The sequence below is a fragment of the Ambystoma mexicanum genome, chromosome 7p (genome assembly GCF_040938575.1).
Source record: "Ambystoma mexicanum isolate Mex_15411 chromosome 7p, UKY_AmexF1_1, whole genome shotgun sequence".
NCBI classification, from domain to species: domain Eukaryota; kingdom Metazoa; phylum Chordata; class Amphibia; order Caudata; family Ambystomatidae; genus Ambystoma; species Ambystoma mexicanum.
In genome coordinates, this window is record NC_090939.1 from 177,128,494 (window position 1) to 177,153,282 (window position 24,789).

General features: G+C 42.2%; 2 protein-coding genes across 2 annotated transcripts in view; both read right to left on the reverse strand.

The window, feature by feature from the left end:
* The window catches only part of LOC138526554 (pneumococcal serine-rich repeat protein-like), a 75,588-nt gene extending 52,614 nt beyond the window's left edge, over window positions 1–22,974 (reverse strand). The window contains exon 1 of the mRNA XM_069637347.1: window positions 18,783–22,974. Coding sequence (XP_069493448.1) covers window positions 18,783–22,974 — 4,192 coding nt within the window. The remainder of the gene's footprint in view (window positions 1–18,782) is intronic.
* Window positions 1–24,789, reverse strand: part of LOC138525808 (serine-rich adhesin for platelets-like) — a 351,204-nt gene that overhangs the window by 278,619 nt on the left and 47,796 nt on the right. The window lies entirely within an intron of this gene.

Here is a 24,789-nt window from a genome sequence, read left to right on the forward strand (position 1 = left end):
CAAAGAGCCATCTCCAGCTCATTTGTTGCATCAATACTACTCAGAGGATCCAAATCGAGAAGTGTCTCAAAATCACGGTGTCCTTCGTAGCCCAAAAAGTGCATGAACAATGACACCTTCCTGTCATTCGAGAAGGAAGCTCCACAAGCGGCATGAATATAATGGGGAAAATCCTTCTTGCATTGGATCAACTTGACCTTCAACTTCACCATCCAAGCACAGTGTTGTCCAATCCGAAATGGCTGCACGCTTCAGGTTCCTTTATTCTAGGTCAATTCGATGACACGCTATAGGCTTCAGTTGCCGCGTGAATCCATGTGAGCATGAGCCACGCTAACCTCCACAGGGTCTTGAACGGGACAGTGTGAGTTGTTGTCCCCAACACAGGGACTCTTGTAAGGGTGCTGCACCTCCTTTGCACCAGCACTGGAGCTGAACACTGCTGAACCGTAGGGCAGTTACACCAGGGAACAAATAGCCATTGCTGTTCACCGGGGAAGGGCGAACAGGCAACACTCGCAGACATCATGCTGCTACCCCACGTCCTCAGCTGGGACAGCGCCCGCCGCCACACACTCCCAAATGGCCCTCTTCAGTATTACAGATTTCCCTCTGGCACCCACACTGCAGGGGAGCCACAGAAAGACACCGGGACACAGGCAGCCAAGCCATTTACAGGAGAAGCTGATCAGCCGACTTGGGGTCGCAGAACTCGTAACCATTATTATAAGGATGAGAGGTCACTGCAGCTAAAGTTTAAGTGAGATGGATGAAGTACATCCATAATGATCCACAGCACATCCTCCCTTCTCAGGCTCTGCACCCCAAATGCCCTTCACAGAACATATATCCTATTTTCCCCATAAACATTGCACCCCAGGGTTCCACATTCTCAATACATTTTCAAACATGAATGCTTATTGGCATGGCAGTGATAGTCAATATAAACATAAACTAAACAGTGTCTGTGTTCCCAATGAAGCGTTGTTGGTGAATACTGACTCTAAGACATGTGTCGTCTGCTAGGGTCATGTAGATGGAACCTGTTGTTTATTGAACATGTGGGACTATCAAGAATATGATCCTAAATTATCAAATGCACTCAGGTATGTTACAATTTTGGATTAAAATACAAGCAGTCTACCCAAAGGTAGCTTGGCCTGTAATAGTGAATGTCTATGGAAAGATTGTTTGACTGTAGCTGTCACATTAGGGTGTGGTTACATTGCTAGTTTGCTTTCATTGATTATCTGGCGATCTCACCATCATTATTCATACGCACACCTGTAACTGGGAATATGTAGGTTTGTGGTCAATCAGTGACACACGGGTTACATCCTTCAAACATTTCATTGTACACCCAATATGCACATTATTTGCATGGATCAAAGAAATGGGTCACAATCATATTGCACCCAGTATTCGTATCCCACAATAGCTCCCAGTGGGACTTCCCATAAGGAACAATTTGGCAAGTAGTATCAAGGAAGGACTCATCAGATTGACCCATGGATATGTAGTAGAACCCTTTACACTTATGTCTGTTCCTATACTGCTAAAAAACATAGAGGCCTCTAATCTTTTAACATTCTCATTTTAGTTATTTCATGTCACCTTGCAACTTAAAATGTTCCAAAGATATCCCTCTTCCCGCAACCCACCCCTCCCCCGCTGCATTCATCGTAGTCAAAAACCCAGGCTGCACAATTTACACTGACATAACTCTATCACACCACATCAACACTATGTCAACATCCTGCAACCTATACCTCTGCATTCTCAGACGCAGCTTCCCTTACCTCTCCTACCCCCATAGAGTGACAGCAACCATGCCCATTCTCCTCTCCCGACTAGACAATGCTAACTCTCTCTAACTGGGTGCCCCTGTCTACCAATTCAAAAGCTCCAAAGAATCTGGAACTCTGCAGCCAGGCTGCTCATCACCCCCAGCCTCTGTACCATCCACTGGCTCCCTATCAGACGACGTGTCACTTTCAAAGTCATATACATCACTCACTGAGCCGTAGACAAGACAGGCCCTAAATACCTGCAACAGAAAATCACCCACTACCACCTCAATAGAAACCTGCGATTAGGCACTGCTTTCCTACTGGTGATCCTCCTTTCAAATCAACTAGAATTGGAGACACTACCTTCTCCGTCCAAGCACCCACCATCTGGAACTCTTTGCTGGTTAACATCTGATGCATTGAAGACCACATGGTCTTCCAGAGACCCTCGAGACATGGCTATTCCCCTCTGACCCTGTCTAACCCTGCCCTCCCCTTTGAGCTATCTACTCAATACCAGGAGGTACTCTGCAGGAAAGAATCTCCCTCACAATCACCAAAGAACGGTAAGACTTACTTCCATTGCATTTGGCCGAATTATGAAGCTGTCCAATGTATTACATCGAGATGAGTTTGAAAGCCTCCTATGTATGACATCTGTGTGAATTTTTATGGGTAGTCAAGATTTGGCACTCGGATGATTCTGAGAGTGGCCAATGTGCGGCATTAAGAGAATGTATAGGGTTGCCAGAGTATTTGCATCTGAATGAATCACTTAGGGTATGCAACACTGCATTATACTAAAAGGATTCTATATAGCTAATGACCAGAATGTAGCCGAGGTCAGTTCCCACCGCCTCCTCAAATCCAGCTTCATCTTCGCAACCAATGAACAAGCCAGGACCCATGGATACGTATCACACTGCTTATGGATTCTAACCAAAGGCATGGCTATCCACTGATACCATGCACTGACCTAGGACAATGCACAACACCTCTGCCTTCAGAATGCAGCTAACCCCCACGATAGAAATTTGGCCTAGTGGCACACATAATGTCTCTCCTGCTCTTGCATACTCTACAGACCACAACTCAGCACCCACCCTACATTCACTACCCTAAGACACATTGTACAACACCTCTGCCATTAGAAAGACGCTATCCTATCCACCATTATAGAAATTCGGCCTAGTTGCAAACATAATGTCTCTCCTGCCCTCGCACATTCTTCAGAACACATGTTTGCACCCATCCACTACATGCACCACTCTAACACACATTGCACAGCACCACTATCTTTAGAATGCAACTATCCCCATCACAACATTCCATCTAGCTCAACACGTAATCCCTCTCCTGCTCTCACATACTCTTCCAGACTACCTCATCACCAATCCACTACAAGCACTAAGACACATGGCACAACACCTCTGTCATTAGAATGCAGCTACCCCACGGTAAAATGCGGTTGAGCTGCACACATAAGGTCTCTTCCGCTCTTGCATACTCTCCAGAACACCTCTAAGCATCCTTAAAAGCAATAAAAAACACCTCTGTTATTAGAATGTAGCTATCCCCACTAACAATTCGGCCTAGCTGCACACATAACGTTTTCTCCTGCTCTCACATACTCTCCAGACTACCTCTCAGCACTCTCCCACTGCATGCACTACTCTACGAGACACTGCACAACTCCTCTGCCATTAAATTGTACCCACCCCCCACAATATAAATTCCGTCTAGCTGCTTACATGATGACTTCTTGCATATCCTCCAGATTATATCTCTTCACCCACCCACATGCCTGCCTGACATTGGTGACTAGAAGGGACTTGCCCACCCCTACCTACCTTCGTATTGGCTAAAATGTATACACGCATTCTAAAACTCTCTGACGAATGTCCCACACCCGGACTTCTGTGGCCCAAGAGGGTTCAACCTACATCGCTTTGAGACCATACCAATGGTGAAAACTGCTATACAAATTACAATTTAATTACATTACATTGTGTCTGATGGGTAGATATCTTCAATAAAACACTCTCTGTTTTTTATACGTGTACTATTCTATCTCCCATCTAGGAATTGAAAGCTTTAGTTCTATGCCAGAGGCTGAGCATAAATATTAGACTGACCCTGCTTTCAATCAGTTGTCTTCTGAAACAGAAAGCATTTACTGAAGCCTTTATTTCTTATATTTCTGTGTCAGCCATATTGTGCAAGTTATTTCCACCAGTTGGGTCCACTAACTGTCCCCACTATGCTTCTCCTCCCGCCCCATCATTGTTACCTAGCTGCTGCTTCTCCTAACATGTTTTCTTTATGCAGCACCTTTAACGCAGGCACTGGTGCAGAAATGTAATAATCAGCTCCACCAAAGATGGTGAATGTAATGAACACAAACGCAAGTCTACAGCACTGCTAGGTCCTCCACTCCGATTGTCCTGCTTTTGTTTTCAATATTTTCCCCAATTTTGGAAAGGAAAACGAAGTCATATAGAAAGCATCTTTTTTCAATACTTTCCCATTTGAGGAGCAGCAGCATTTGACAATATATTTGAGTGAATGTATTTGTGAATATTTTAATCAGGGAGCATCTACGTGGCAGCATTTGAATACTGTCTCATGATAAAATGGCCAGCGCTAATGGCAAGTAGCTCTATGCATTGTGCAACCATGAGGCAGATAGTCCCTAAGGAGCTGCCTCTTTCACCATGTCATCTGGAAGGGAAGATGCTAATGGTCTCCAGAAAACTTAAGGAGTCATTTATTTATTTATTTATTTATTTGTTTATTTATTAATTTGCATTTGTTGAGCGCACAGCTGACCGAAGGCATCGTGGCACTTGTTACAGTGTTGCTTATACTTAGTTACATACAATTCAGGTCCGTCAGTGTTACATTGGACGAGAATATTATCAGCCTAATTCATGGAATTATTTGCGTGAAAAACGCAGATGTGCGCACCTTTCAGCCCGAAAATCCCTTTTTGAAGTATGGGGATTTTCGGGCAGAAAGGCGCGCAAATCTGCGTTTTTCACACAAATAATTTCATGAATCAGGCTATATATTTTTTACATACATACATTGAGTGGCAGATAGCTGGGAGCGCATGGTTAGTTGAAGAAGGCAGTTTTAAGTTTTTTGCGGAAGGAGAAGAGAGATGTTTCCGCTCTGAGCTCAGTGGGGAGGGAATTCCACAGCTTAGGTGCGAGGAAGGGGAAGCCTATACCTCCTGCCTTGGTCCTATTGATGCGAGGTATAGTGAGTTGATTGGTGAATTGTTGTCTGGGCAGTCTGGTGGATTGAGATCTGTATAATGTGTCAGATAGGTATGAGGGTGCTGTGAGGTTGATACATTTATGAGTGGTAGTGAGAATTTTGAAGGAAATGCGGTCCTTGACTGGGAGCCAGTGAATTGTCTTCTTGGCTTGTGTGATATGGTCTCTTTTCGGTATGCTGAGGGCTGCTCTAAGAGTGTTGTTTTGAGTTGTTTGGAGCCTAGATAGGTTTTTTTTGGAGGTGCCGGCTAAGAGTGCATTACAGTAATCTAGTTTGGCTCCTCTGTTTGCTCTAGCGATGGAGAGGCAGTTATCCTTGGTTAGGAATGGTTTTATTGCATTGATGAGTTTAGTACTCAGTGCAGAGGCCGAGACTATGGCGCTGACTTGTTTGTCCATAGATAGGGTCGCGTCTATGTGAACGCCCAGTGTTTTGACTGAAGATAATACCGGGATGATGCAGTTATCTATGTTGAAATTGAGGTACAGTGGGTTGAGGTTGGAGAGTGTGGATTTCTGGCCTAGAATGAGGATTTCGGTCTTGTCCCCATTCAGACAGAGGCCGTTAGTAGCCATACACGCTTGTAAGGTGAAGTAGATTTGCTGTAGGGTAGTGGCATCTTGATGATGAGCGTAATTTGTGTATGTGATCCCGAGTTTGTCCAGTTTATCAAAGAGAGGCTTGGTAAAAAGGTTATAGAGCGTGGGGGCAGTACATGAACCTGTGGGAATCCACAGTGGATGATGGAGGGTGCTGCATGAGCTGTGTTTGAGAACATTTTCATAGCTCTACCCTCTAGAAAGGAGGTCACCCATGACACTGCATCCTTAGAGGAGTGCGCTGCATGCGTAAAATGACTGGTAAGTGTGATATGATCTACCAGATCAAACACTGCTGAAAGGTCAAGGAGGAGGAGGAGAGCGGGCTTGCCTTTGTCCAGGATGTTAGTGAGTTTGTTTTTTAGGTCTAGAAGGGCAGTTTCTGCTCCGTCCCCCATGCGGTACCCAGATTGTCTTTTTCCTAGTATTGCGTTTGATTCAAGGTAAAGTTGAATCCGTTTGTGGGCGGCCTTGTCTAGTATTTTCAGGAGGAATGGAACTGTTGTTATGGGTCGGTAGTTATTGAGGTTAGCGGGGTCTAGCGTTGTTTTTTTTAAAAGAGGGCGCACCCAGGCCTTTTAAGGCTGTCTGGGACTATGCCTGTTTTGAATGAAGAGTTGATGAATGCCGTGAGAAGAGGGGCGAGCGGTTCTGCGCAGTCCTTGATGATTTTTGGGGGGCACACATCACCCTTACATTGTGAAGGTTTGAGGTGTCTGAGGATGTCAATGACATCGGTTTCCGAAATTTCAGTGAATGAGAATTTGGGCATGTTGCTTGTTTTTACATTAGGTTGTGTCTGTACATGAGGGCTTTGCTTAGGTGAGGTTTTGTAGTGGTGAGATATCTTGTTTTGGAGCAGGTTTATTTTTGCAAGCATGGCTGATTGTATGCCTCTGCACCATGCTTCGTCTTTGACGATCTCATCATGGCATGTGGGTGGTACAGTTAATTCTTTAAAGATAATGAAGAGTTCTTTGGAGTGGGAGTTGGCAGCGGAGATACGGTTGTTATAGGCTTCAGACTTAGCGATGAAGATGGCGTCTTTATATTTTTATATTTTTTGGCTATGGATTTGAAGTTATCTTTTGTGGTGTCACAAGGATTGCACTGCCATTTTTTGAGCGCTTGGCGTTTGTTTTTGCGCAGATGTGAACCAGGAATTGGAGTGGAAGGATTTTTTTCTCTTTTTTGTTTTCTAGTGGGGCAATGGTGTTAACAGCCTTAGTAATGGTGTGTTTGAATATTTCTGCAAGGATGTTGGGTTCCGGGGAGAAAGGGGGCGCTAGGCATGGCAGATTGAGGTGTGCGCTGAGGTTGTCTGCAGTGAATATTTTGGCACTTCTGGCTAAGGTCGCCGGTGCAGTGGTAGGCACTTTAGTGTATATTGGGACTGGGATGTCGAATTGGAGATAGTTGTGGTCTGTCCACGGGAGGCTGATATTGGAAGTGATGGCTGTGTTACAATTGTGGTCTATGATCCAATCTAGGATGCAATGTGATTTTTTGTGTAAATCCTAAGTCGTGGTGGTCTTTGGCTAGAGAGGTAGCAGTTTTGTCCTTGGGGTCGTTGAATCCTAGGTTTAGGTCTCCTATAAGTAGGGATTTGGTGGATTTCTTAATATTGTTTCCTAGGAGGTGATTGACTTGACCTATGAAATTGGCAGTGGGGACAGGTGGTTGGTATATGATATGAATATTTATAGTACTGTTTGGCGAGAGTGCTAGTTTGACTGATAGGGTGTCAACATTTCCTTCCTCTTGGTGGGATATGGTTCTGATAGATAGTGTTTCTTTGTAAATAAGATCTACGCCCCTCATCCTGGTTTGGCGATCCTGTCTTGTCTAAGGATGGCATACCCTTGCAGTAAGGCTAGCGTGATTGCTGGCCTGGTAACTTCGTTAAGCCAGGTCTCTGTGATAGCGAGTATGTCTAAGTCTTGGGTGGTTATTAAGTCATTAACTTCTAGGGCGTGGGCATTGAGAGAGCGTACAATGATTATGGCGCACTTGTATAGCGTGGGGCACAGGTTCTTTATAGGTATGGTAGGAGGGTCTGACTTGGGTGAGGCGGTATGTGGAGTGTAGGAGTTGTCGCTAGGTGTGGCATGTGTGAGCTTAGTGTTGTGTCCTTTAGAGGTATTGTCGCGGTGGCGGTGTGTGTTCACTTTGATAGTTTGTGAGCTAAGTCGGCAGTTTCTGTGTGGTATGAGTGTAGAGGTGGCATGGTGGTGGAATGGGAGGGTACAGGATCTGAGTCTGACTAATCTTTGGCTCAGGTTAGGCACCTGAGCATCTGGTATGTTGTGTGGAGTGTGTGAGGGCTTGGTGTCCATTGAGAGGGCACAACTGGAAGCGTTGTGGTCCTAGTAGTTAAGCTCTAGGCTAGGGAGGTTAGGTGTGGTCATTTTATAGAGTAGCACGCTTAACAGACATGCGTAGAGGGGCAGGGAGAACATGCTGTAGGTGAGTTTGCTGTGCCGTTAAGTATATTGGCGTTTGAGGTAAGGAGGTTACTCACAGGCAGGGATCATGTATCACAGAATGGGCCAAATGCAATTAAACACAGGATGGCAAGAATGGGCCAAATGCAATTAAACACAGGATGGCAAGAATGGGCCAAATTCAATTAAACACAGGATGGCAAGAATGGGCCAAATGCAATTAAACACAGGATGGGCGTGTTTATCACAGTCTGTATGCAAATGTCTATCGCGGTGAGTGGGTCTTAGGGTCAGTTTGGAGGACAAGCGGAGGTGATTTACGGTTGCAGTCGGCTAGTGCTGGTTCAGGACGTGGCAGTATATTTTCACATTGCTCCGTTGGCATCGGGTACCTGTCGCATGTGGATCAGTCTGCATGAGTTGGAGCCCAGTGCAGCGTGTTTGTTAGGGCAAGTCTTGGGAGGAGGAATTGGGCATAGTGGGGTGCCGACGCGTCTGGCCGTCCCCGGACAGGCCCAGGACAGGCACCTTGTATGTGGTGCCTTCGATGTGGGTGCCGGCTTCCGCCTGCCGGTCGGCCCTATTAGCTAAAGTAGCTACTGCCGCTGATTGATACGGCGTCGCAGTAGAGAGGCAGAGCCTCATTCAGAAAATGGCGGCGGCCATCTTGGCGTTGGTTTTTTCTTCGTGAGCCGGAGGAGGTGAAAGATTGAAAGTGCACTCCGTAAAAAAGCAAATTGCAGCGATTGCAATTTAACAAGGGGCTGGGGGAACCGTGGGTCTCTGACGAGGATAGCTGGCACTACACATGCTTTTAATGCCCCGGATGGGCTTCCCTGGTGTCGGCGGTGCGGGTCATCAAGGAGAAACGTGATCACTTATGGCAGGAATTGCAATCCTGGGCTATTCCCTCTGGACTACAAAGGATGATTTCTGCATTCACACTAATAGTAGGGGTGTTAAAGTGGGACTTTCATCTGCCGGCATACTCAATGATTTAATACAGACCTATGTGGGATCCAAACAGGGGTGCATATTAGCCCCACATTGTTTAATCTCGATCTTGTTGATCTCTTCCGAGCTGCTCACTGCAAAGGCCTATCCCTCTCAATTGCATAAGAAACGCGTGCAGCGGCTTGGTTATACAGATGGCCTAATTCTTTGTTTTTTTTTGTTTTTTTACATTCTTTTTTTGTAAACTTTCTTTACTGGTAAAGGCTCCAGAACAGCATGACAAATTACTTTTCTTAGCATTACAAGTTTACGGATACCTTTCGATACAAGCCCTGATTATGTATTTCGGGAGCATTAACAGTTTTGTGTAACAGTATTATGTAACTAATAACATTTAACAAAGACTGTGACGTAGGCAACTCTCTCACTATACAGTAGCATGAAAGGGCTGAAACTCTGACAATATGGCAAAATTATTCAGTAGCGACGGTCTACAATAGTGGTGCTCTCTGTCCCTCAACCAGTCATGAAACAGGAACCAGAACTTTAAAAATATTTGGTAGGTACCATGTGCCAAAGCACACACCTTTTACATTGCCAATACTTCCCACAACTTCACTCGCCACAAAGACACCCCTGGACCGTCTGCATTCTTCCATTGGTGACCTAATTCTAATGGACTAAAAGGGCCTCAGCAACTACTTAACTCCTTAGATAACTAAACTAAAACATGACCTATCCATTAACACGTCTAAAACTAAGATCATGACTTTCATCCTGGCCATAAAAGAGCAAGCAATGCATGTATATGGAGACTACATCAGATCACATTCGACATAGCACAATCTTATGAGTATTTCGTGTGACTATTGATCACAAGAAAAAAAATGCAAACCCTGAATGAATAAAATTAAAGTTAGGGTGTGTCAGCAGCTTAGAGCGGTTAGAAGATTTGCTCTGAAATCTGTGGGTTATTCTACGGAGGACAGCATAGGGGCAAAGCGCTGGTCTTGGAAGCAAGACCACCAAAGCAACAGAGGTTTGAATCCCAGATCCATGCTTAGAAACCAAACTCAGGCATGGTATTATGCGCGTTATAAAAAACAAACAAATAAATACATGCATTGTATTAACTCTATCTTTCAGGTGTAGAAAGCAAAGATCCTACCTGTGATGCTTTACGGTGCAGGAATATGAGGCCCACAGCATTGTGTGGAATTAAAGACACTTGACAGCTTTTGTCTAAAAACTCAAATAAAACTTCCTCACAGTCTTCCTATTGATGAGCTTTATGCAGAATTAGGTCTCCATAGCATACGTCGTGCACTGACTTCACAGTGAATTAATTTCTATTGTAAGCGAACACATTCTGCTCCTTACACCCTCATACATTTGATTCTGACTTCCTCCACCACTAACTTCTGCGTCGTCAGCGGCATTTGCCTGGTCCTTTTCATAAATAAGGCCGGTGGCTGGTTCCATCAATTCTAAATATAATCTATAAACAGGTCAAAATATTAACCAAAAGAGGGTGTTTTCAGCGCGACTCCGAACAAATTCTGGTCAATCTAGCCACCAAATCATTGTGTGGTGATTACATTAATATCTTCCTAAAATAAAGGATAACTCCTCAAAATCTAAATGAGTTTCCTAATAACTCGATAGCTTGAGACTTTATTCATATTAAGTTCAATTTGTTTGAGACACCGGAAGTAATGAGTGCCAGGAAAAACATGAATAGACAATTAAGAATGTGCAGACTCTGTGATTGCACTACATTGGAATTAATTAAACATATAGGCCCTGATTCATGGAATTATCTGCATGTAAAACGGGGTTTTGCCTGCCATTCTGCCTGCAAATACCTGTTGGGTGAATGGAGATTAGAATGACATGCAAATCCCTGTTTTACCTGCAAATAATTCCATGAATAAGGACTATTAGACTGCAAGAGTTTAAATATTATCCATAGGAGTCACTTTCAGGCATGTGACAACCCGGTATTAACTGCTGGCTCAGATGAATCTATTTGGGAGCGTTTCTTTTTGGGAAATAATGTGACTCCCTTATATCACTGAACTTTGGTTTCTATTAAGCACATTTTGAATTATATTGTTAATAATGTGAACTGATCATTATTTCTTGGACATGTTGGACTGGTATTTGAGTATAAAAAGTCTTAATTGGCTGTGTTATGCAAAGTAAATAAAGATAACACCCCCCAGCAAAGTTATGGATTGTAAAAAACAAACTTGGAAAAAAACCTTATGCAGGAAATGTGAAAGCATAATATTTTGATGATCCCCAGCAAGGGTGAAACATGTTTCCAATGACTTGACATTTGACCTCTTTGCTATCCGCAGAGCATTGTGCGCTTGGCTCTGAACTGGCAGTGAACTTCCAGTAATGGCTATTGGATGACACTGCGCTGTGTCTGACTTGGCTGAAATGGTTAATTCTGTATATATATAATATGAAAACAACGTTTACAAAACTAGTCGACAAACAATAGAATTAACAACGTTAGGGTACAAACACTCACTCTACACCACTAAAGATTGAACCAGGAAAGAACAAATATATATACTCATTCCATACCACTTCAAATTCAACCTTAAAACTCACTTCAACTATGGTATTGACCAAGCCTACTTAACGTTTGAAGTGTTACGTTTAGATTTGAAATGGCATGGAATGAGTGTTTAGACTTCGAGTGTCATGGGTGAATTTGTAAGCGTTTGATCCTTAAAATGGTTATTTGTACTGTTTGTAGGCTACTTTTTGTCAGGGTAATCGTAACTCATTTTAAAAAACATCCAATTTTATTTGATTTTTTGGGGGGTAGCATGAGTGTAAGTTGCACAAGCAAAGAAAATAAAAACACTTGAAATGTCTGAAAGTCTCATAGTGTTTTAAGCCAAGATTATCTGCTTCTGAACTAAAGGTCCCTTGGGCATAAACTATAGCAAAGGAGGTCATCTACCTATCTAAAATATTTTTTCCACCAAAGTCGAGGGGCATATATATTTTAAGCAGAAACAGCACTACGTTATAATACATTGACTGTATGACCATAAATGAGGAATGTAATTTTGGTCAATAACTGACAATACAAGTTTTGTAGTGTCTTCTAATGTATGGATAATAATATTATGGGATGTAAAACTGTATGTACTTAACAATGAGGTTCAGATAAAAATATGTCCATCAAGGAAAAAAGGTAAACCACTTATGAAATTAGCGTAACATCATAATGTACCTTATACATTTACGATTGGACAAGAATGCGTTTGATCGCTGCAGTCATACTTTGTTCATCATTGGGTGAATGAAGTGAGGCTTGGTCAGATCATAGGGCTTGATGATTTTATATGCAACTTCAAATTGCCTTGATGCAATAATCCACTGTGGACATGTAATCTGTATGAATTACTAGATAACTATATTGAAAGGTGAGGTGTGTTTACCAAATTACGATGCCATGAGAGACTAACAAAATAGATACAAAATAACATTGACAGCTAAAGAATGCTGTGCTCTGAAAAAACATAACATATGTAACACAAAGGCATGACATAGTGTACACTATAAACAAAATAGTATCACAGTTCATCAAAGTGTAAAATGATTGTCTATGAGGCATTCCTGTGAGAGAACTAAAGATTAAAAGAAAGATAATGTGGGAACGGTTTCTTGTGTCATAATTAAGCCATAGGGATTTGTTGAAAAGTTGAATGTGAGAGTCTTCTGCAATATACCGAACTTTCAACATTTTGTACTATTTCTATTTGTGTCAAGACCTTCCTTTTCGCTTCCGCTTTCTTTCTTCCTCTCCCTGCTGATGCACCTGACTGCTCCGCGCACTGGTCACCTGGTCACCCTCTGAACTCGGGCCCAGGCTCCTGAAAGTCCAGTTACCCTCGCACTGCCTCTGGCCTCCGCAGCACTTAACGGTCTGTTTCTGCAATCCAACAGTCCCTTCTAACTGCACTTATGAGCCACCCTCTGTCTGCAATTGTGAGTTAACTGCTCTTCCCCTTCGCCTCCCCCTTGCAATTCCCCCTTCCATCTTCCCTGCACTTGCACGATCTGAATGACACAAGGCTAGTAAGATCGTTATTTTGTCCTCCTTTGTTTCCCCCTCCTTGTCTTGTTGTGCCTAGTAACAGTTTACTTGTTAACACAGTTTTATTTGGTTTTTCAATACAGTACAATATCAAGTTTCTTTTGGAACATCAATAAGTCCATTATTGTCGAAAAATAATAAAGTACAAATATGCAGTCGTTAACATCATATCATACAGATCACTAAAACCATCATAAAAGTATTAAAACTATTTCAAACATTTCATTTAGAGTTCCTAATCGATAACGCAATTTTCAGATATGACTGTAATGCATAACATACACAAATATCTGACAACAACATGAAGAAAGAACAGCAGGTCTGCAACTTAAAAAAGCCTCTATTTATTACAAAAGGAATCAAAGTGGTTTCCTGATATGAGAATAAAAAAGGCAAAGCAGTAAAAAGTGAATCAATGTTCCCAAAACCAAAGGGCCTAATTCACAGAACGTTTTCCAATGGGGCTTTGCCATTTTAAAAGGCTTCTGTGAATTAGGACCACAGTGTCACACAGGAAGACTATCTCCTTTAATTCTGCTTTTGTTAAATACCAGTAATGACAGAGGGAGACAGCAGCATCTTAATCTGAACAGAGGTTGACGATATTTAGGATTAAGTATACATAATAAATAAGAAACAAAGCCATATATAGATGAAAAAGAAAATTAAGATACCTCATGACTGGCTGAAAAATAATATTTTCCAGCAGAAAGTATCTTTAAACTATCTTATATAGGAGGAGTCTAAGGGCAAGATGAGTCCGTCAAATACAAAAGGGAACACAATAACAACTTTAGGGCCTTCAATCACGGGGTGGGAAATACAGCATCACTAGAGGGTAAATCAGTAATTATGTCCATTGACCAAAGGCAAGGATATTAAGCCCAGTCCGTGACTCAACCCAAATTGCATGTGGGCAGACAGCGACTAAGTTGCTTATTTAAGGTGTACCGTGCTCTAAATGGATATACTATGTTGAAGTAGAGCATGGAACACCAGAACATGCTTTAAAAAAATGGTTCTCCTCCGAATGGTTTCTAATCATTGTTACATATACCACCCAGCAGCGTAAACCACAGCAGTCATTGCTTTAGATTCAAAAATCTTTAATGTTGATTTTAATGTATCGTAATGTTTATTTACAAATTCTACCAAACACACAGAGTTAAATTCACTTAGGTGTGTTTGTTCAGCATTAATTGGTGTGGGGAGCCAAAAGTAGCTCCTGGTAGCTGTTGGTATCAAGCAAACCAGGCTCTTCTAGGCCACACGCAGGAGCTAAGTAGCTCCCACCTCCCCTCAATTTCGAACCCTGAAATCTACTTGGTTAGTCCACTTCAAAGTATTTGGAAATTGGACTCCCAAATATGTGAATGTTGCAACTCTGGAAAAGGTTTAAAATGTATGATGTTCTTTGACATAGATTGTTTTGCCTGATCTTAACACACATCAAAGCTGGTTTATTGATGTCAGTTGATAAGCCTCTATCCTTCATAGATTCAATAAAACTTCTTACTATCTGTTCCATGGCCCTTGGGGTCTTTGCTATCAAACCCGAATTGTGTGCACACATCCTCTCTCTGATAACTAAGCCATATCAGCAGTAACAGCAAGCAGAACCCATGGGAGAAAGTTTGTGTATAAATTGAGCAAGAAGGGGGCAAGAACACAACTATGTCTCACCCCCTTTCATGTAACAAATGGCAAAGAAAGCTCCGCCGGACCCATACCTGATCTGCTCTGAGGTACTTGAGTGGAGGTGAATCAGTAACTGGCAGATGTGAATCCGAATGCCCATTTCCATAGCTGATGCCCATAATTTGGGTCTCAACAGAGTGTCAAAAGCAACCGTAAAGTCCATAAAGACAACCTGAACTGGTATCTAGCATCCATGAACATATTGTGATAAATTATAGCTCTGTACCCAAGTTCAATTGAAAATCACTTTGGAAAGGTGCCTGTACTAGATTTACTCTAAACCAGTCCAATATACTTGCATGAATCAGCCTGCCTAAACGTTTGGCTAATGCATCTAACAAGGATATAGGGCAACACCCATTCACCTTTTTTTAACACTGGAACGATGATCACTTTTGACCACAAAGGAGGGTAGGAGAATACATCAATACATGCATTCAAATGGGCGGCAAGTATTAGTAGCGATAGTTCAGGAAAATAAACATGAAAAAATCATTTGGCATATCACCTGGACCAATCGACTTATAAGAGGAGTGAGCTTGAGGATCTAATACCAGATCTTTCAGAGTAATTTCTGCAACAGGCGTCTCATCAAGACACTGTTACATAAACGGTCAAGTTTGAACCCTGAGCCATGTATACTCCTTTCAATAAATCTCCCAAAAGCCCTGGACCCTCCATATTCCAGGGGGGGCACATTTTTGTTATGAGTTCTACCTACCCAGAACTACTAATTGGAATTCAACCCTAGATTGGCAGTTTTTTTTCCGTACGACGAGTAGACTCTTAAAAGAACCCTATTATGAATTAAGCAGAGTTTTCAGGCCAGGGTTGAGCTAAATGTGGGAGACAGCATCTATGTCCATTCAAATTGAGAAATATCGCAACCCAATTCAGCTGACTATCTGGCCTTAAGCGCCCCATGATCCTATGTTACCATTGTCTGTGCCAGTGTTGGACAGGAAGACAAACACGGTTCAGGGCACAAATTATCGAGCAATGAGGAACTTCTGGACGTAAGATATCCACACATGACAGGATATTCTTCAAAGTATCAAACTGGGGCATTCTTTTGTCATCCAGTTTATACTTACACCTAGGGAATCCTATATTATGCCCCCCCTATACCCCCCCTCCCATCCCCTTAACGTATAGCTTAGCAATGAAAAAGGACATTTTAACAGAGTCATGATCCCGTATCTTTTTAGGTTTGAGTTCTCGTTCCACCATTCATTGATGTTCCAATACACCCATTTGTTTGTGTTTTGATATATAATCATTTCTTGGTGTGTGGAAAAGAAATATTGCAATGCCGTATAGTCTATCCTTTTTCTGAGGCTTCCTGGCACATATTTGATTACTCCTTAATCTTGCTACAGGTCGACTGAGGGTGCCTGGGACTGTTGGGGGTGCGGGGTTGTTTCTGGAGCCCCACTGCTCCTTTCTTCTCTGCAGTTCAGCTGGGGATCCATAGGGCACACTGCTGCAGAGCAGCTTGGCATTTGTGGAGCTGATGTAGTTTCCTTCTGCGGTATCCTGGATTTGGAACCCAGAAGTCTCGGTTCCTGGCCCCATCTGACTTAGCTTTCCTCAACAGTTATTTTTTTAAAGGAAAATCAATACAATATCTTTCTCCCTCAATCCTCCCTATCTGCAGTACTCAAGCAGTTCTCTCTCCCAAAAGCTCTATCTCACACCCTCGCTCTTGCTTCCCAGTCACTTCATGTATTAAGAGAGTGCACAGGAAACAGACATGTGTCACCCGGTAAATGAAATAGCTTGAGTCGGTTCAAGGCTGTTCAAGCCAAATGATTCCAACCATCTTGAATCGCGTTGAGTGGCTAGAGTTTGTAACATCCCTGGATGTTTGTTCACCTGTTTACTTTCCGTATTCAAGCTGATTCGAGACTGTTTAAGCCTATTGGTTCCAAAGGGATTAAAACATGGAAAATCGGTTTACGTACATCAACGCATGACGTACTTCCTCTGTTTAGTTCCCATAGCTGAAACAATCAAACACACTTTGAGCCAATTGGTTCCTTTTGGCCCAAATACATTTGGTACTACGTTGTTATATCAGCCATTTTTTCAATTAGTTTTTTTCTGGAGTTTTTTTGCCAAAAACAAAAAAAGAATTGAAAAATATGGGTGGGTGAGGGGATAAAAGTGGTAGAGGGGTGGGAATAGGTAGTAAATAATAGTGGACGAGGTGCCTGGGGGTGTAACCCCCCCAAAAATAAATTAAATCATTTTTGGGATGTGTTTTATTGGCAAACAACGTCAGAAAAAACTTATCTAAAAAACGGGCAATGTAAGAATATAGAACCATCACTTTGAGGCGATAACAAAGAGACTAGAGGACAAACTGTACAAGCTGAAGCTGATTCAAATTGGTGCCTCGTGCCTTGACAGGGATTGAGCCTGTTGGTTGTTATTGGCTCGAAATTTAAGTCAGGTTTATTTATTTATTTGTACATTTATAAGAAGCGCGCAACGCCCATGGGCATCTTGGCGCTGGTTACAAAGGAGGAAAACAGTTGCAGCAGGAAGAGGGAACGCTAGAAACAAGAAGGTTGAGCTAGAAACCAACTCACTAGAGGACATACTTCATGATGCCAAGACAAATTAACACAGTTTGAGCCTGTTGGTTCCTACTACCTTAGAACATACTTAACCAACTCAAAGTAGCAACAAACTCAATAGAGGAAGTGCTTTATGATCGTGAGACAAGTTTACATGATTAAAGCAAAGTGGTTCCTTTTGGCTTGATATGGTTCAAACCGGTCTCAACCCATCACTGCGCAGCAGAAAGTACCGCAGATGAAAATGCCGAATTCTTTACTGCGCATTTCAACATAATTATATGTGGGGGAGGGAGTTAGGGTAATAGATAATGTGAAAGGAGTATGGGGGATATGGTCTGATTAAAGATGAACACAAGTAGCAATGGCAGCAGTTCACATCCGCTTCCATTTTCCCCGGGAATGTTGCTCCTGTAAGCACTTCAATATTCTTAACAATATTCTACTTTTCACAAATAACACCCATTGATGCTTTCCATTCATCTTTCGCAGACCATAATTATGCATATATAGTTATATACTTTTGGTATGCTGTAGTGTGCCAATAAATAAGTGTTTTATTGTAATGTTCTTGCCACTTATGAGGAGGCATGGATGAAAGTAGTCATGTTGGAGGTGCAGGGTAGTAAAGACAGTTGGCATATAGTGATATATGGAGATGTAACTAAACTGAGGTGCTTGTGAAGTGCCTGGATTACTGCCAAGGAGGCGACGCAAAATCAGATCTGTGTCCCGGACCTACTGGCCTTTCAGATGGACAGGCATCTGAAAACCTCAAGATTCCCCTTGGCTCCAGTGCCTCTATAAGGCAAGGCACAGCCAGGAAGACACTTGTGCTCAGGCTCCCAAGAGAGTTGTTTTATATTGCATAACATAGTGGTCTAGTGCACAGTCAGTAGAGATATTCCCTGGCTGAGTGGAGAGAGGCTGGAACAAATGAGTAGACTCAATGCCAGGCAGCTTATGAGAAATATTGGTTGAGACTATGGCAATATATGAAGGTGGTGACCTGTTCATATGCAGGAAACAAATGGTCAGGAAGAGAACAAGCATGCAGTAAATGGCCCTTTGATGACAAGAAGAAACAAGCACTGGAAAAGACAAAGGGGCTGGCTTTGAATATTTAAATGGTAAAACAAAAAATTCCCATTAGGGTTTTACTGAGTACTGAGTAAATGAAAAAATCCAGTGCTATAGAATTTGCGAATACATTTAATACTTAGGCATTATGCTATCACATGTTTCAAAATGCATTGCCACCGAAGGAATTATTGAGCATGATAACATGCTAACAATTGCTAACTTACCTGGCATACTCGTTGAGGATGGCGTGGTTGTCCCAAATGGAGTATTCCTTGTTGTGGAAATCGACTCCTCTGTGGCGGTAGTTTGTCTCTCAGGGTTAGAGGTTGATAAACCGTTTGAAGTTTCACTGGCTGCACTCTCAGCCTTAGTGTTGTCAGTTGGACTAGCAGCACTAGATATTAGTTTGGATGTCTCTTCAGTTGCACTTGTTTCATTTGCTGCCTTGGTGGATTGGGAAAGAGTGCTTCCAGAAACTGTTGATTCAATGGCTGTGCTCTGCATCGACACTGAGACCGTCTCCAATGTGCTCATTTCATTAGAAGTAACTGTTGCTGAGTGGGTTGTAATGTCTAAGGTTGGACTTGGTTTGGTTAGATCACTACTGAACAGAACTTTTGTTGTAGTTTCTGCTTTAGAATCGGTTGTATGAAATGTGGATCCAGATGATGGCAGCTCAACTGTTTCAGATCGGTTATTATCTTCGGTTGTACGTAAGCTATTTTCACTTGATGTAAGATGTGAAGAGATTTCTGACGTCCCCTGTTCAGTTGTCAATGCAACTGGACGTGTAATGGATGAAAGAGTAGCACTCTCTGTATGTGTGGTTATTGCAGTTGAAGCTTTACTGAATGTTGATTCTGATAAAGGAACTGAGCTATTTCCCTGTGCAGTGTTCCCGGGAACAGTACTGGACTCTACACTTGTTGATGGCATTGATACAAAGGCAGATGAGGTAATGGTTGCTCCAGGGGCAGTTGTTTCAGCTGTACTTTTAACAATGGTACTTAATTCTTCAGTGAAAGAAGATGTCTGATCACTAGGGTCAGTATTTGAAATTGTTTCTTGGGATGAGAGTGTGCTGATAGAACTTTCTGAAGTTTCACTGTCTGTACTCTCAGACTTAGTGCTGTCAGTAGGTCTAGCAGAAGTTGACATTAGTTTGGCTGTCTCTTCATTTGAACTTGTTTCACGAGCGGCTTTTGTGGACTGGGAAAAAGTGCTTCCAGGAACTGTTGATGATTGGACAGTTGTGCTGTGCATCGATAATGAGACCGCCTCCAAAGTACTCATTTCATCTGAGGTAACAGTAGTAGAGTAGACCATAATGTCAGATGTTGCACTTGGTGTGGTTTGATCACTGCTGGATGCAATGTGTGTTGTAGTTTCTGCTTTAGATTCAGTTGTATGAAATGTGGTTCCAGATGATGGCAGCTCAGCTGTTTCAGATCGGTTATTTTCTTCGGTTGTACGTAAGCTATTTTCACTTGATGGAGGTTGTGATGATATTTCTGACGTCTCCTGTTCAGTTGTCAATACAAGTGGAAGTGTAATGGATGAAAGTGTAGCACTCTCTGTATGTGTGGTTATTGCAGTTGAAGCTTTACTGAATGTTGATTCTGATAAAGGAACTGAGCTAACTTCCTGTGCAGTGCTCCCAGGAACAGTACTGGACTCTACAATTGTTGACAGTATTGATACAAAGGCAGATGAGGTAATGGTTGTGCCAGAGGCATTTGTTTCAGCTGTACTTTTAACAACAGTACTTAATTCTTCAATGAGAGAAGATGTCTGATCACTAGTTGCAGTATTTAAAGTAGTTTCTTTGGTTGAGGGTGTACTGATAGAACTTTTAGAAGTTTCACTGTCTGTACTCCCAGAGTTAGTGCTGTTAATAGGACTGGCAGCACTTGACGTCAGTTTAGTTGTCTCTTCATTTGTGCTTGTTACACTAGCTGCATTTGTGGATTGGAAAAAAGTGCTTCCAGGAACTGTTGATGATTCGATGGTTGTGCGCTGCATTGACACTGAGACCATCTCCAATGTGCTCATTTCATTAGAGGTAACTGCTGCTGAGTGGATTGTAATGTCTGAGATTGCACTTGGTGTGGTTTGATCACTACTGAAAATAATGTTTGTTGTAGTTTCTGCTTTAGATTCAGTTGTATGAAATGTGGTTCCAGATGATGGCAGCTCAGCTGTTTCAGATCGGTTATTATCTTCGGTGGTATGTAAGCTATTTTCACTTGATGGAGGTTGTGAAGAGATGTCTGACGTCTCCTGTTCAGTTGTCAATGCAACTGGATGTGTACTGGATGAAATAGTGGCATTCTCTGTATGCGTGGTTATTGCAGTTGAAGCTTTACTGAATGTTGATTCTGATAAAGTAGCTGAGCTAACTTCCTGTGCAGTGCTCGGGGTAACAGTACTGGACTCTACAATTGTTGACAGCATTGATACAAAGGCAGATGAGGTAATGGTTATTCCAGGGGCAGTTGTTTCAGCTGTACTTTTAACAACAGTACTTAATTCTTCAGTGAGAGAAGATGTCTGATCACTAGTTTCAGTATTTAAAGTAGTTTCTTGGGATGAGGGTGTACTGATAGAACTTTCTGAAATTTCACTGTCTGTACTCTCAGACCTAGTGCTGTCAATAGGACTGGCAACACTTGACATGAGTTTAGTTGTCTCTTCATTCGTGCTTGTTTCTCGATCTGCTTTTGTGGATTGGGAAAAAGTGCTTCCAGGAACTGTTGATGATTCGATGGTTGTGCGCTGCATCGACACTGAATCCATCTCCAATGTGCTCATTTCATTAGAAGTGACTGTGGCTGAGTGGATTTTAATGTCTGATGTTGCACTTGGAGTGGTTTGATCACTGCTGAACAGAATGTTTGTTGTAGTATCTGCTTTAGATTCAGTTGTATGTAATGTGGTTCCAGATGATGCCAGCTCTGCTTTTTCAGATTGGTTATTACCTTCTGTTGTAGGTAAGCTATTTTCTGCATCTGATCCAGTTAAATAAAGAGTGGTTCCAGTTGAAGGCTTGTTATTTTCAGTAGTTTGCATACTATTTCTACTTGATGAAGGTGGTGAAGAGGTACTTTCTGATTTCTCCTGGTCAGTTGTCAATAAAAGTGGACTAGTAGTAGCTGAAATAGTTGCACTCTCTGTATTTGTGTGTGTTGCATTTGAAGCTCTGCTGAATGATGTTTCTGATGATGGAAGTGAGCTAACCTCCAGTGCAGTGTTCCGGGACACAGTACTGGACTCAGCAGTTGTTGGCTGTGTTGATGAGAAAGACGTTAAGGACATTGATGACTTAAAGGCTGACGTTTCAGTTGTACTTTTAATAATTGTATTTATTTCTTCTGTTTGAACAGAGGTGTGATCACTGGTCTCTAAGTTTGACATTGTTACTTGAGGTGCAGTTGTGACAGAGCTTACTTCATTTTGTTTTGTGGTAGTTTCACGCACAGTGTTCTTAGTCAACTTGGTACTATCGTATTTAAGTATAGATGTTCCTTCCATTACGCTAGTTTGAGGTGCTGCTGTGGTGGGTTGGGAAGAAGAGCTTTTCAAAGCTGTTGGGGTTTCAGAGTTTGTGCTCAGCAGTGACACTGAGATGGTCTCCGATTTACTTATTTCATTGGAAGTACTTGTGGCAGAGTATGTTGTAATGTCAGCTGTGGCACTATGTGTGACAATATCAGTACTGGATTGAATGTTTATTGTTGTTTCTGCTTTTGATTCTGTTGAATGAAGAGTGGTTCCTGGTGACGGCTCCTCTGTAGTTTCAGATGGGTTATTTTCAGTCGTATGGTGACTATTTCCGATTGATGAAGAAGGCGAGGTACTTTCTGTGGTCTCCTGGTCAGTTGTCAATAAAAGTGTACTTGTAATGGATGAAAGAGTGGTAGTCTCAGAATTTGTTTGTACTGTAGTCAAAGCTTTGCTAGATGGTGATTCTGATAATGAAACTGAGCTAACCTCCTGTTCAGTGATCCCCGGAACAGTACTGGATCTGGCAGATGTAGATTGCATTGTTGAGAATGATGATGAGGAAATGTGTGGTTCAGGGGCAGATGTTTCACCTGTATTTTCATAAACTGTACTTATTTCCTCTGTGAATGGAGATGATTGTTGACCACTGGACTCGTTATTTGAAATTGTTTTTTGAGATGCAGTTATCCTAATGGATGTTTCTTCATTTCTCTTAGTTGCACTTTTGGTCACAGAGTTCTTTGTTGACCTGGTAGTATCAGTCATTAGTTCAGTTGCCTCTTCCATTACACTAGTTGGAAGTGCTGCTGTGGTAGACTGGAAGGAAGAGTGTGTGGCAGTCTCTGCATAAGGCTCTGTCACATTGATGGCAGTGCCTGAAGAAGCATGTGTTGTGGCGCTGATTATTTCCATATTTCCAGTGGCTGATGAGACTGTTCCTGGAACTAAGGTTGTGCTGCTGAGTACCTCTGAAGAGGAATATGCAAATTTGCCTGGTGATGTGCTGAGTAAGCGTGTGCTTAGAATGACAGAAAAATGTGTGGAATCTGAAATGATAGATAAATCATTTGAGTGAATGGGCTATTCTGCCTGGGAACATCATGATAAACTAGATGATTCTTGCGACCACCGCCTCTCAGAAGTCAACTGAACACAATAACGCAATGCATGAAGGAACATATATGGATTAAAAAATGCAATTGAATCATGATTATACATAATATAAGGTTTACAGCCTACAGATTGTGTGTATTATTAAGGTTGTACTTTTATGGGATTGATATATATGTATACATATATCTGCTCGTTTGGTCTTCATTATTTTTCTTCATTATTCAGATTGGGCCTTTCCAAATTCCCTGTTGTGCTTTGAAATCTAAAAAAAAATACACATACAGCCCACTTGGCACTTTAGTCTACCATTCCCCATGCTTCCTCCTTTCCCAAGGCCCAATTCTGCCTTCCAGCCCTCCCACGTGCCCCGATTGACCCCTCCTTTCCATATCAAGAATCCTCCCAGGGCAGCCCCTGTGTCTAAGGGCCCCAAGTCAAAGTGTGTCTCCTACATTGGCGGCTCCAAACTGTGTTTTCAGGTGTCAGAAGAGTAAGCCAGAGGTCAGCCGTCAACCAGCAGCAACCACCAAAGTAAGTGGGGCATGGGTGGGGAGTAGAGCAATTACTCTACTCCAGAAAACCCCTGCCACTCTACATTACCCTACCTCTGAACTGTGAATATTAAGATATGCCACATTTAGAAAACAATTGTGAACATTAGCCCTAATGTCATACTAATGTTAACACCAGCCTGCGTCGCTCCTGGATGGAATTGTGAATGTTAGCAAGTGCCACACCTAGAACTGTGAATATTAGCATGTGCCACACTTAAATAGAATTGCAAAGATTATCCTGCGTCACAGCTAGATAGAATTGTCAATGTTAGCAAGCCTCGCAATTGGATGGAATTGTGAATGCTAGCAAGTCTCACACCTAGAATTGTGAACACTAGCATGTGCCTCATTTAGATAGAAATGCAAAGATTAGCCTGCTTCGCATCTAGATAGATTTGTGAATATTAGCATTTGCCACACCCAGATAGAAATGTAAACATTAACCTGCGTCGCTTCTAGATAGAATTGTGAATGTTAGCAAGCCTCACACTTAGATGGAATTGTGAATGTTAGCAAGCCTCACACTTAGATGGAATTGTGAATGTTAGCAAGTCCCACACCCTAGAACTGTGAACATTAGCATGTGCCAAATGTAGATAGAATTGTAAACATTAGCCTTGTCGCATCTAGAAAGGATTTTGAAGGTTAGAAAGTGCCACACTCAGATGGAATGTTGAATGTTAGCAAGTCCCAAACCTAGAACTATGTATACTAGCATGTGCCACATTTGGATAGAATTGCAAAGATTAGCCTGCGTCGCATCGATATAGGACTGTGAAGGTTAGCAAGTGCTGCACTTAGATGGAACTGAAAAGATTAGCCTGCGTCGCATCTAAATAGATTTGTGAATATTTTACACCTAGATAGAATTGCAAAGATTAGCCTGCATCGCATCTAGATAGGACTGTGAAGGTTAGCAAGTGCCACACTTAGATGGAATTGTGAATGTTAGCAAGCCCCACACCTAGAACTGTGATTATTAGCATGTGCCACACCTGAATAGAATTGTGAACATTGGCCTGCGTTGCAACTAGATAGGACTGTTAGGGTTGGCAAGCGC